Raw genomic sequence first — 13,553 nt, 5'->3', positions numbered from 1 at the left:
GCAAAAGAACTGAATGTTTGAGATTTTATCTAGTACATAAACTGCTCTTATCTAGGAAAACTGAAAATTTCTCAAGAGTCATTTTCCATACTCTTAATGATTTCATAGACTCAACTGTGTATTAGAAGGGATTTTTAAGCCTTCAATCCCCTTGTCTTTTGTAGATGATGAAACTGGGGCTCTGAGTGGTGAAATAACTTGCTTAACATGACACGTATGTGGCACTGGAACATGTGCCAGTTTGTGGATACACATATTGAGAGAGCACTGGTTCGCCTTTGTTTCCTAGACCTGCAATTTTCTCTGAACTCATTCTTCCACCTTCCCTTGGCGTCACCTAGTGAAGCAGAACTCCCTAAACCTGAAAATTGTATTGATCTAATGCTCTGGCTTTCTGTCTTTATATGCTGACATTACCGAAGTGTGGGGGAACTTAAATGAGATTGGAAAGTTGGTAACCTCGTTAGTATACTATGTGATATACAATTCCTTCTCTTTCACTTCCTCATCCAGAATCAAAAATAAAATGGCATGAATTCCTTCATACAAACTTTTCTTCCCAGATTTCATTACCTGTCCAGACAGTTTCCTCCAAATTTCAAAAATGTTTATTTTGAAAGAATGAGAGAAATAAGACAGAGGTATCAATTAACAAGAACAATGGCACTGAAGAAAATACAATAATATGTACTCCCCCCACACACAATGCCCCACCCCTCTCCCCATCCCTGGCACAATAGTAAAACCATCAAAGCACATCAAACAAGGAGAAACAGCAGTACTGAATGAAGAAAGCAAAGTTTCATACTGCTCAATCCAACCAACCCATATCAAATATCCTTCCCCCAACTAGACTCCAGCCACTGTAATGATAAAGAGGTGTAGAGGAGACAACCACAGGAGTAACTGCGATCTCGGTTTACACTAGCAAAGTTCAGTGAAGATTCAATAGGAGTAATGAATCTGTTTGGCAGGGAAACATTGGATACAGCTCCTCTGTCAAGTTTCAGATGATTTAAGAGAGTAACTAGAGTTTGAGATTCACAAATTTCTAATGGAACTAATCCCTGCTCCCTCAACTGTAATGGAGCAGCTGCCAAATCCTGGTTAGTTGCTGAGAATAGTAGGAAGTGAGGCAACTTTTAGCTTAAGAAAATCCAAAAAAGATGTCTGGTAAAGGTTTACTGCTTCAATTTCAAACTGTGAGCAAAGGCGCTTAGTAGGTTGAGTTGGGGCAAAGGCAAGGTGAAACTTACAATTTTATCACTTGAATTAGATTATGTATTGACTGCATATATCCCTTATTTTAATTAAACTCAATATGGAGTATTTAAAATTTCAACAACTGTTACAGTGGAGGCTAACCAGTATAACTCAGTGTCTCGAATTGAAGCAACTGTCTCCTAAAGTGGTAAATTAAAGTTTTCAGCTCAATTTCCCTCATCCCACAGGAATACATCACTTGATTAATACCAGAAGTAAGTAGGATTCTCTTTAGAAGAGGTTTATTTTATTCTGCCCTCACTAGAATCAGTTTGTAAAGGGAAGGATACCTGTGCAGGATTAGTTCAAGATCAGAGCCTTATCCTCACACCTGCGTGCACAAGTGTGCACGCATGTATGCGCGCACGCGCACACACACACACACACACACAGTAAATACATTTTCCCACACATAATCTTATTGTCACATGCTTGCTGGAGTCCATCTCACAAATACACTTCAACAGTTAGCCATATACATGTACATGCAGCAAGATGTGAGTTGCCCCAAAGTGATTAAAGGTGGTGCACATATGTCTATGTGGGGAGGTCATTTTAGGGTATAGGTGTACACAAGCCAATAAGACCATTAACTTGCAGATTATATTTTTCCCTTTCCCTCAAGATAAATAAATGAAAACACACACACACACACACACACTGACATCTTCCTGGGTGTCATGGAGGCAACTGCCTGGAAGGTCCACTTTTTGCACTTCTGCTTTCCTATGACAACTTCATTTTGCCCTGAGGGGCCTTCTCATATAAGGAGGGCTGCTCCTCTGCATTCCCAGCATTCCCCGCTTGCCCCGGCAGTGGCAAGGGCTTCTTCTCAGAAGACCGGTCTTCAGGCTTGCGGGCAATCAGCAGGCGGCAGGTGAGCAGGATTCCAAACACCAGAGCATGGGCGTAGCGTTTGAGAGGATCACCGACTAGCTGATGGAAGAAGAGCACAGCCAACACCAGCAAGAGTAGGAAGAAGTTGGCCACATCTTTGGGACGCCCAGGCACAAGGGTCATGACAATGCCACAGGCCACCTCAAGAGCACCAATGCTTTTGCGGAGGAGAATGGAATTGATCCCCATTTTCTTCAGCAGAGGGAGGGCTCGGACATAGCTCTTGTAAGCACGTTTCTAGAGTGAAATACCACAAGGAATGCCACATTAACGTTGATTTTAACATTAGAATGGAGAACATACAAGAAAGGGCTTCCTTCTGTCCCCACCTGATTCCCCGTCCCCCTTTTTTTTACTGTAACTCCTAAATAAAAGCCTTGTAATGAAGATAAGAAAAAAAACAAGCTATTTTCTGAGATCCCTATGATTTAAACCTTGGTAACAACAGAGCACCTGGGTGGCTCAGTTAGTTGAGTTTCCAACACTTTATTTCAGCTCAGGTCATGATCTCAGGGCCATGGGACTAGGCTCTGCCCTCAGCATAGAGTCTGCATGTCCCTTTCCCTCTGCTCCTCCCCCCACTCGCACTCTATCTAAAATAAATTTTTAAAATAAATAAATAAATAAAACTTAGTAACAACACCAAAGAGAATTTGGCTTTATAGATAAAAATTATTTTCTGATTATAAATCATAAACAACACTAAAAGCATTTATAAGAAAATTTATTGGGCCCATAAAATCTGTTACAGATTAGCCACATTCACATTTTCTAGTGCCTGCCTCGTTCAAACCCAGATGCATACGAACAACAACAAAAATGAAACAAGGCAAAGCACAGTATGATAAAGCCTCACTAATTTGGACTTCCCAAATTTGGAATCTGTGATAATTCAAAAAAAACTGAGCAGGAGTTTACACTTGTAGAATCTGCAAAAATTAAAAAGTGAGTACTAAGTAAATAGAAAAATTAAAATGTGTGCAAATATTAGCCCCTTATATATCTTTAAAATACAGTAAGATAAAAACTAGTCTCATGGTCAGTGAGATAAAAGTCCCAGGCCTTTACAAGATGCTACTTTGTTAGCCTGGTGCAAGTTCATTAATTTTAATCTAACAAATATATATTGAACACCTACTATGGATTATGCAATGGAGATAAAAAGGTAAATAAGCCAGGGTCAAGAAGCTCTTGGTCTGGTGAGGGGAAATGGATACACAAATCGCCAGTATAAAGCAATATGGTTAAGGACACATAATAGACATCTGTACAAGGTCTAACTGTAGCCTAAAGGGAGACATCATACAACAGAGGAGGGAGTCACAGGATATATTACAAAGTAATAAGGTTATATTGACCTTAGGGTAATAGATAATCATATTTTTCACTGTATTCAGATGGGCCTGATCCTCGTTTTGTAGTAAATCGATGAGATTTTATCAAGTGTCTTATTAGGTTGGCCCACTGCTTTGTTTTCAGTAAGTATCCAATAACCCATTCAATATTTATTAAGTGCTTCCTTGCACTAGGCACTGTCTAGGTACTTTGGATACAGATATCAATCATTCAAAGGCTCTTCTTTCCTGAAGCTTGAGTTTATATGAAGAGAAGTTATGGGTGCCAAACAAAATTATGCAGTAGAAACAGTGGAGGCATACCAGAGTGGTCAAGTCTCCCTAGATGGAAATAGAGAAAAGCTACAGTGGAATATTAAAGGAAGAGCAGGTGTTGGCAAATCAATAAGCAAAAGTCATTGCAGGCAGAAGAAACTGGGTGAGCAAAGGCCCTGAAGCACAAAACAGACTTGTGTGTTTCAAACACCGCCCCAGTTCAGCATAGGTTGGGAGAGGGAAGGGTGAGAGTGAGACATGAAACAGGGGAGATAGATATGAATCATGGATCATGAGAACTATATACATCCTCTTATATATGTCTATATATGTGTCACCAGGAGATCTTGGAGAAAGATCTTGTGCTGTGGAGGTGGGTTTTATCCTATAAGCCAGGGGGAGCACCATAATTTGCTTTTGAGGAAGGTCCTTCTGGAAATAGTGTGGAGGGTGCATTGAGAGAAGTATGCCTGGAAGCAAAGAGACCAAATAAAAGACTTAGATTAATGATAGGAGGGATAGAGGGAAGGGGACAGAGTCAAGAATATTTTTAATGCAAAATCATAGAATTTATTGTTATACTGGATGTGGACACTGGGGGAAAGGGATAAGTCAAGAAAGATTCTCTGGTCTCTGGCTTGGGTATGTGGGTAGAAGGGTGTTACCATTCACCAGGTTTGGGTATGCATCTGGAAGATCATATTGGGAGTGGGGCAAGGGGTAGGAAGGAGTAAGGGATTCAATTTGGGTTTTTTAGTTGAAGTATTTCTAAGACATCTAAGTGGAGATGTCTGGTAGGCAGCTCAGTAATAGAGGTCTAGAATAATGATACAGAATGGATAGTCATCAGTATCCATCCTGATGTATATATACATCAGTATGTATATATACAGTCTATATACAGCAGAAGGTATATATATATAGTATAAATACAGCAGTATACATATATGTATATATACATATACAGTATATGTGTATATATATGTATGTGTACTTATATATATATACAGCAGAATGTATATATACAGAGGGAAAAATTGTGTGACTGACATTTAAGAAATAGAAACAGGAAGATGGTCCACAAAGCAGACAGAAGAGAGTGTGGTCAGAAAAGTAGAGGGAAAAACCAAGAAAGACAGGGTCATGGGGGCCAAGGTTTTCAAGAAGAGAATAGTCAAAAGTTCCAGATGCAAGGCAAGTATCATAAGAATCAGGCAGAAAGCCAACTTGACCTCTTAGAAGCATCTGGCACTTAGAATAGTGTTCACACACTCTAGATTTGGAACAAACGTCGTCATCTCTCTCACTTCTGGATCAGTGGATGCAACTTATTTCATGGATTAATTATCATAAGTGGCACAAGATAATCCTCTATGAGGACTGTTAAAAGACCAATGGTTTAGTGGGGGAAAAAAACATAATTTTTATACAGACAGACTTGGCTTTAAATCTCATCTCTGTCACTTTCTAGTGGGGTGTCCATAGGCAAATTATTTGACCTCTCTGAGCCTCATTTTCCTGAGCAGGGTTAAGAATAAAGTGAAATGATGGGACGCCTGGGTGGCTCAGTTGGTTAAGCAGCTGCCTTCGGCTCAGGTCATGATCCCAGCGTCCTGGGATCGAGTCCCACATCGGGCTCCTTGCTCGGCAGGGAGCCTGCTTCTCCCTCTGCCTCTGTCTGCCATTCTGTCTGCCTGTGCTCTCTCTCTCTCCCTCTCTCTCTCTGACAAATAAATAAAAATCTTTAAAAAAAAAAAAAGAATAAAGTGAAATGAGCCAGGCTATTTGCCTTGAGTGTAAAGGTGTAAGAGGGCACCAAAAGGATTTCTTGAGTAAGGTAAATGATGATATCATTAATGAGCAAAATATCAAAGCTTCAGATAAAGGCAGGATCCAGCTCTGCATTTATACAACCCTGCGTCATTTATCTCTTCCCAGTCCTGGCCTTGTCAGATCCTGTTTTTAAAATTTCACCTCACCCTAGTCCCTATCCTATTCCTGAGCATGTAAAGAAACATAGAGGGTTAGTCATTCTTCCTCCCTCTTCCCATTTTAGGTTAAATCAGGGAGTCCCAGAGAAATTAGGAGAGATGTTGATGAGTTGGCAGAGTAAAACCCTGGGTTGAACTGCGGGAGACCCACATGGAGCAGAGCAGAGGTGGTGAGGAGAAGTGTACCCATTTCCTCTCACTATTAAACTAGATGCCACCTGCCTACTCTTTCCCTCTCTGCACTCTAGTGAGAGTAGCAGGGTAACATCAGGGAAAGAGGTCTAGACACAAAAGTCTTCTTCAACACTTTTAAATGAGGACCATTTCTAATTAACAACACAAAGCTTCCCAAGAGGCAGTTCCTAAATCGTAAATGTAAGCTTCTGACATGATGAATGCAGGAGGCAAGATGAGTTTCTTACAGTCAGTTCAGAGCCAAGACTTCCAGTTGCTGGATGAGTGGCTTCTGGAAACGCTCCTTTTTTGGCTAAGGCTAACCACCCATCATTCAAGAATAGATTCTTAACTATACTATAGTGGAATTCATAGCCTGGGGCCAAATTCCAGGTCTTTAAATCAAGTTCCCGTGACTTGTGATCTTTTTTTTTTTTTCTTTACATTTGGTGTAACTCCATATTACTTTTTCAGTTGTTTATCTAACTTCTTAAACTACCACTGTGGATCTTTAATGCAACTGTTGCCTCTTTTTCTTTCCCTTTTTTTCTCCAGAGGAAACTGCGGAGAAAATGGATAAGCCATTTCATCAAATCTTTAGTGCAAAGCTGAGTAGGTACAGATAGCATCTATTCTCCAGGACTCCAGACAGGGAATGTTCAATTTGTTAGAAATGGTACTAAGCTTGGATGGAGTCTTGACATTATAGGAAGGCTTTTATTCTTTCTCCTGTGGAGTAGGATGGAGACATCAAAAGAATCCTACTATTGCCAGCCCCATCAGTGTTTGGTCTGTGCCACATCAGTTCTAACAATAGAAGGGTCACATGTCTTGAATCTATAGTAACTAGAGCTCTAAAGACTTTAATTGTCCTGATGGTAAGAATAAAGAGAGTTGACTGAGTCACTCTCCCAAAAGGCTCTCACAATTCACTTTGTTAGGTCTGTTTCCCTTCCACTGCAATGACCCAAACCCTGTAACCTTAGTTTCCTTATAGGGCAAGGAAGCAGGGAAGAAGAGTGTTTAGTCAAATGTTTCAAATCCCTTTCATAGAAAGCAATTGTCCAACAATATCCTTGGGCTGAGATTCTTTTATTTATTTATTTATTTATTTATTTGTCAGAGTGATAGAGCACAGGCAGGCAGAGTGGCAGGCAGATGCAGAGGGAGAAGCAGGCTCCCTGTGGAGCAGGGAGCCCGAAGTGGGACTCGATCCTAGGATGCTGGGATCATGACCTGAGCCAAAGGCAGCCGCTTAACCGACTGAGCCACCCAGGCGCCCCTCCTTGGGCTGAGATTCTTAAGATAAGCTTAATTTCAATTTTAGTTTTGCCCCTAAATTGCTTAGAGAAAATCACTATGCATTTTACTATCTGGGTTTCCCCTTTTGTAAATTAAATGAACATTTTGGAGATTTAGTTAAAAAAATCATAACATCATGGTATCAGACAAGGGCCACACACAGACACACACACACACATTTCATTATCAGTGAACCATACAATGAGAAGTCCGTGCATTTGCAAGCAAACCATGGTGATTATTTTAATGATAATAGCAGTGAATCAAACAGGTCCATTCTTATGGTATGAGAAGATACGATTCAGACATGAGTCAAAAGCATATGGAGGGGCGCCTGGGTGGCTCAGTGGGTTAGGCCGCTGCCTTCGGCTCAGGTCATGATCTCAGGGTCCTGGGATCGAGTCCCACATGGGGCTTTCTGCTCAGCAGGGAGCCTGCTTCCCGCTCTCTCTCTCTCTCTGCCAGTCTCTCTACCTACCTGTGATCTCTCTCTGTCAAATAAATAAATAAAATCTTAAAAAAAAAAAGCATATGGAGCCTTTCTTTAGTCATACCCTTTCTCTTTTTGTCATTTACTCTTCAGAACACCGTAGGGTCCATGATCTCATATTAATGACATTTATTTGAAGAGCTCAAAACTATCTAATTGCATTTATCTTCAATTGCAGTTAATTACTGATCCAAGTCAGCTAACAGGACAAATGGGAACAGAGACCAAGTGGTTTGATCCACTTCAGTACACCTATGCAAGTTAGGTAAAGAAAAAAAAAAATGGCTAATCCACTATAAATTCCATTTATATAATGTTCAAAAACAGTAAAACTAACTTATGTTGTTAGAAGTCAGGAAGATAATAACCCTTGGGGAGGTAGTATCTGGAAGGAGCCATGGGGGGGGCGGGTTTCAGGAGAGCTGGTGTGTTCTTGATAATGGGTGCTGGTTACACAGGAGTATTCTGAAAATTCCTTGAGCTGTACATTTACGTTAGATGCACATTTCAGAATGTATGTTACACTTCACTAAAATTTACAGAGAAAAAAAAACTATGAAAGCCAAAGAGGGCACTGACAAAAATACATTTTGGCTAAAATTTTCAGCTTCGTTGATATCTTAGACCATAAAGGTTCATAAATTCTGCAAAGTTTACTGACTCGAATATGATTTCCCTGCATCTTTGTAGGGGAAAAAGCCAAATCTGAGTTACTGATTATTTCTTCAATGCAATAAAAAGCCATCACGTGTTTAATTGCCAAATATCCATGTGAATTATAAACATATTTTAGGCAAGTCCACTTTCTGCTGTCATATAGTACCAACCTACAGAGGAAGCTGGCGAATCTCGTCCTACTGACCAAAGTGGATCCTTCCCAGATTGCATTTTAGGGCAGAAGACTTCAACTATTCGTCAAAGGTCACTTTGAAACAAGCATAACTCTTGGCCATTGAGAAGCTACACGTTCCCTGGCATCACCTCCAGTGGAGTTTAGCCTGAGATGGTTGACTGTATGAATTAAGCAACGTCACTTTCCATCTCAGGGTCAGTTTCCTCTCCGATGGAATAAATGTACTGTCCCACCTCAGAGAGCAGTCTAAGCATCAGTGAATTACTATCTTATTACCTAGCTGGAAAGCAATTAATGGCAGTGATTGGAAGCATAAAAGATTACCTAAGGATATTAAATAAACTACCCAAAACATCTGGAGTGTTTCCCCAGGGATATACAAACCCTAGGGCATTTAACTCAAGATAAGCCAATCAACCAAATAACAAACCGTCACTTGAGGGGATTAGAAGAAGCAGAGCCTTGCCCTGTTCTTTTTAGCGCCAAAATCCCTCGGCTTCATTGTGATGGGATTTTGGTGTTTTCTCACCATTCTGCATGTAGCCCCTTTTGATTACAGAATGGAACCACTGCCTCAAAGAGCTGAATACCAAATTTAGAGCAAGTCAACCATTTGTTTGTTCCCCATCACTGCCCAGGAAACTGCTTAGCAGCATTTGTATGTGCTGTCTCCCAATTTTAAGTGAATTAATGAAGGCATTTAGTCAAGGGAGTGATCAGTCATGTTGAGTTCATGTGGGCTTTAGAGTACTCTATAATGACATTTGCTAAATCTGGAGGAGGTATGGGGCGACACACACCAAATGGGCAATTCAGAGAGACATCTGGAAGTTCTGCATGGAATCCACTGTGCATTAACAGGCAGCAAGTGTGGAGCTTTCAAAATTAGCTAATTGCGTAAAGGTCTGTTCACCAGGGCACATGAAAATAGCATCTTGCTCTTGTAAGTGCCTGATTTCAATCCCTTAAACTGACCGTTCAGATTAGTCAGGAAGCCCCTGCATAATGCAGAATCAATTATTACCATCACTTCACCCGCAACATTTCTTGAACACTGGCTATATGTAAATTACCACTGTACCAGATGCTTCCATATATAATCTCAACTAATATTTACAACAACCTTCTAAGGGAAAAATTATTATCCTCATCTCACAGATAAGGAAACTGAGACACTAGGAATGTCAGGACTCAAGCACTAACCTATATGACTGAAAGTATGTGCTCTTTCCATTAACCATTCCTGGTTTCTGCAGTATACAGGAAAGAAGTTAATAGTCATTGGTCCGTAGGGTTTTCAGCCATGATTCCTCACAGAGGGGACAACACGTAAGCATAACACTAATGGTTTTAGAACAAGAAAAATTTAAAAAAAGAGAAAAAGAAAAAAACCCCAAAATCTAAAATTTGAAATTGGTTTCAAAGTAAAGGTTTGAATTGGTGTAGTTGAACGGTTATAAAAAAGAAGCAAGAATGTGCCAGATATGTTCAAGAATCAGTTGCAAGTTCTGACATCCAAAAAGACAGTTGTAATCATTAATGACCCCTCTACTGAGAAGATTCAGTCATGGACTTGGTTTCTAATCTCTGCTCCCACAACAGCGTACCCTATGATATTGGATCAGTTTGATCCATCAGTAAAATAAGAATAATAAGATGAATTTAACTCACTGATATGTTTTAAAGAACAAATAATCTTTAAACAACAACACTTTGAGATCTTGTAAGAAAAGCTGCCGCAGGCAATGAATGACTGTCAATGCAGAGGAATCACTCCTAAATGGAAAACAGAAAATCCCAGATAATCAGCCTAGCTGATCTAGAATTGGGGTCCTAAGGGGCCATACCGCCTTCTGAGAGCAAGAAATGGCTCCTGAACTACATAATCAAGATCCAACCAGACAACTCTGAAGGGTGGTGACCAGCCAAGACAATGCTCCAATGACTCATTCATTCACTCATCCATTCAACAAATATAAATCAAGTCCCTTCTTCGTACTAGAACTGAATTTTTCCCATTTCCTTTGGACTTAAGAATAAAGCTTGGCCAGCCCAGAACTGGTGCAGTGGCCCCTATGCTGGACAGCCCTCCCCAGCCTGGAGCCAATGTTCAGTGCAGGAGGGGACCCTGGAAAAAGCAATCTGAAAATCCTCCTCAAGCTTCATACTACTGTGAAGTCTACCTCCCAGCTAGATATAGTTCCTCCATTCTTTCCAGATACCCCTGAACACATAAGCACAGAATTGTGCCTGTACACACACACACACGCACACACACACACTCACTCACTCACAATGGTTCTATACTGCTGTATTAGCGTATACTTATATATAAATATGTTCCTTTGTATGATACGAAATCTTGACATTGGTTTCTTCTGCCTTTCAGGAGACTGCAAAACACAGCTCCACTCCCTAGGAAGAAACCTACTGTAAACCCATTTGTGGCTGATCCTCCTCGTGAGCTCCTGCCAAGCTAGTAAGAAGCTTCCCGGTGACTCCATTTTAGCTGGATTTCCTGCAGATCCTAACAGTGTACTTAGGGTACAGGTTGGGGGGACTTCTAACTCAGCTGAGGAGGGTCTGGGGGCCAGGGAGTATACTGAAGAAGGCTACTATGTCCTAAGGAAAAGGAAAAGTCAAAAATACCTAAGGCTCACACACAAACATATTAATACATGTATATCTGAAAAGTAAAGTAAAGCAATAGCATTTCATTTACTTGTAATCTAAGCTAAACTACTACACTGAAACCAAAATATAGTGGCGTTTCACCTCCACCCGGTCCCTCTGCATTTGGTGGCATCTGCTACCCCCCCTCCCCCCCCTCCCCAGTAGGCTGCCTTGGATTCTCATTTTGACCTGATTTCAATTCCATCTGGCCAAACATGCTGGGAGGAGGGGAAGGGAGAAGGAGAAATACATTAGTATTTGCCACTGGGGCTAGACCTTTGCCACTGGCGCTGGAGTCCCAGCCACCCTCCCCCACCCCCAGGGTGATCCTTTGGTGAGAGAGACACAGAAAGCACCAGCTCAAACCCTGAGTCAGAAACCAGAGCTGTCTGCAAACATTTTCTGAGCATCTACAATTCACCAGTCTCCATCTATTTGCAGCTCACATTGAGGGACTCTGAAAGGCTCCGCAGTTGGCTCTAGGAGAGCGCTATTTATTCCTCTCAACGTGTGGGGCTATTCCTCCTTGACTCAGCCCTAATGGAGAGACCCTCTTCCCTTTTTTCTCTCTCCCTTCCTGTTCCTCCCCTAAGCTTCTTTCCTTCTTGACCTTGAGAGCCCAGTAATGGGTTTGGCAGTCAGGCAAAGGCAGTGAGAAGCAGGTTCTCTTCAGCCGGGGCGGGGAAATGAAGAGGCAAAGTGACAGGGGGAGAGACGGAGACCGAAAGTGCTGGAAACATACCCTGCCATCTCCTCACACTCTACAGCATAGGAACAAGTCCTCTTCACGCCGAACTGGGGAGAGCAGCCCAGCCCCCAGGTTGCAGAGGAAATGTTTTGGCCAGTCACCTTTGTTGATTCCAACTCTGCAGAGGGGAAAAACTGCAGAGGACCTGACCCCGGGCATCCACAAGAGGCAAGGTGGGGATTATGGACTATTTTGCAGGAGAGCAGAGGCAGACTTTGCAGATTTTGCAGATTAGCCCACAAACAAAACAAAACAAAACATCAAGGTCTCCCTTGAGAGAAGAGAAAGAAGCAGGCACTCAATGACCTTTATTTGGGCCAAGACTGCTTTGTCTCAAGGATAGAGACACACACACCCAGGCAGCTAGGGATCAGCTCTCAGCCAGGGATGAGGAGTGCCTTTCCCGCCCCTAAGAAAGGCTTGTTTTAGTAGCCTGTTCTCCCCCCAGCTCTTTCCGTCCTTCCCCTTTGTTCTTCCCTAAGATAAATAAACTCTCCAGCCTTCTAAACTCTTAGCTCCAAGGGAAGGAATCAGACTTGCAGACTGCTTGCCCGGACTTTGGGTGTGCTAGAAGGTGGGAAGGATTCCTGCCAATGACAGGTGTTACGCAGGTCTCAGCCTTCTGGTTTACTTGGAGGTGGGGGTGTACTCGCTGGGCAACCCCTCCCCCAACTGGCATCCAGTGGCTACAAAACAGTTGCTCCCAGCATAGCCTACAAATGAAATCGCTCTTGTCCAGCTGCACCTTTGAAGCTGCAAAGTTGTTGGGGAGAAGGTAAGGTCTGGGGGGGGGGGGGTAGGGGTTAAGGGGACGGGACCATGGACTGGGAAGGAAAGAAGGGGAGAGGTACTCGCAGTCCCTGGGGGGTGCGTCCCTCGTCACCCTTTTGCTTTACTTACCATCTCAGTGTAGGCATCCTTGCTGAGCCTGGGGGTCAACTTGATAGTTCCCATGAAAACAAAGAAGAGTCCCAGGGCCACTGAGAGGGCCACAACAGTTACGGTTCTGGGGGATGCCATGGGGTCACCAAGGCAGGTCCCAACTAATCCTTCTGCTTTGCGCACCCCGTCTGTCTAAGGCGCAGGCAGTTAGCACAGAGAGAGCTAGAGGGACGCTGCGGAGGCAGCAGGCAGCTAGAATGACAAAGGGAGAGGAGGGAGCTCGAGAGAAAAATTGAGAGATCGAGATTCAACCTCTCTCACTACAACAATTTCTGGGTCCTAATGCCCTACTCTTACTCCTGGCCAAAAGCACAGTCTGGAAGTTAAAGAAGATCTAAACTGAGGTGGGAATTTCACGTCTTAAAATGGGGGAAAACTAGGTTATGCTTCCTGGGCTGCCTCTGGAATGAGGAATCAGGGAATACCTCCTTCCCACCACTTCCCACCAGGCGCACTTTTCATCTCTAAGTTATTTACTCCCTTTTTGCCACCTCCCTCCTTTTCTCCCCTTTTCCTTTCCCTCAGTCAAAACAGGAGTCCTCAGTTTGCTTGTTTCTGCAGTGGGTAACACTCGAGGATAAAACCACAAAGTTGTCAGGCTCCATTGCAA

General features: G+C 42.4%; 1 protein-coding gene across 1 annotated transcript; it reads right to left on the bottom strand.

The window, feature by feature from the left end:
- Positions 1–586: 586 nt before the first annotated feature.
- Positions 587–13,162, bottom strand: TMEM35A (transmembrane protein 35A). Its single transcript, XM_059158289.1, has 2 exons — positions 12,902–13,162; positions 587–2,397 (listed from the first exon to the last, which is right to left on the bottom strand). The coding sequence occupies exons 1-2, from the start codon at positions 13,019–13,021 to the stop codon at positions 1,990–1,992; spliced, it is 528 nt and encodes a 175-aa protein (XP_059014272.1). The 5' UTR covers positions 13,022–13,162; the 3' UTR covers positions 587–1,989.
- Between the last annotated feature and the right edge of the window lie 391 nt (positions 13,163–13,553).

Source organism: Mustela lutreola, chromosome X (genome assembly GCF_030435805.1).
Source record: "Mustela lutreola isolate mMusLut2 chromosome X, mMusLut2.pri, whole genome shotgun sequence".
Lineage (NCBI taxonomy): Eukaryota > Metazoa > Chordata > Mammalia > Carnivora > Mustelidae > Mustela > Mustela lutreola.
The sequence above is the reverse complement of the archived record's forward strand: the minus strand, read 5'-3'. Positions and strand labels throughout refer to the sequence as shown.

What these genes read in the sequence shown, in the direction of transcription:
- TMEM35A (XM_059158289.1), bottom strand. Translation starts at nt 13,021, where the DNA reads ATGGCATCCCCCAGAACCGTAACTGTTGTGGCCCTCTCAGTGGCCCTG. An exon ending in AGGATGCCTACACTGAGATG is followed by an intron (nt 2,398 to 12,901) that starts GTAAGTAAAGCA and finishes ATTTCACTCTAG; the next exon opens with AAACGTGCTTACAAGAGCTA.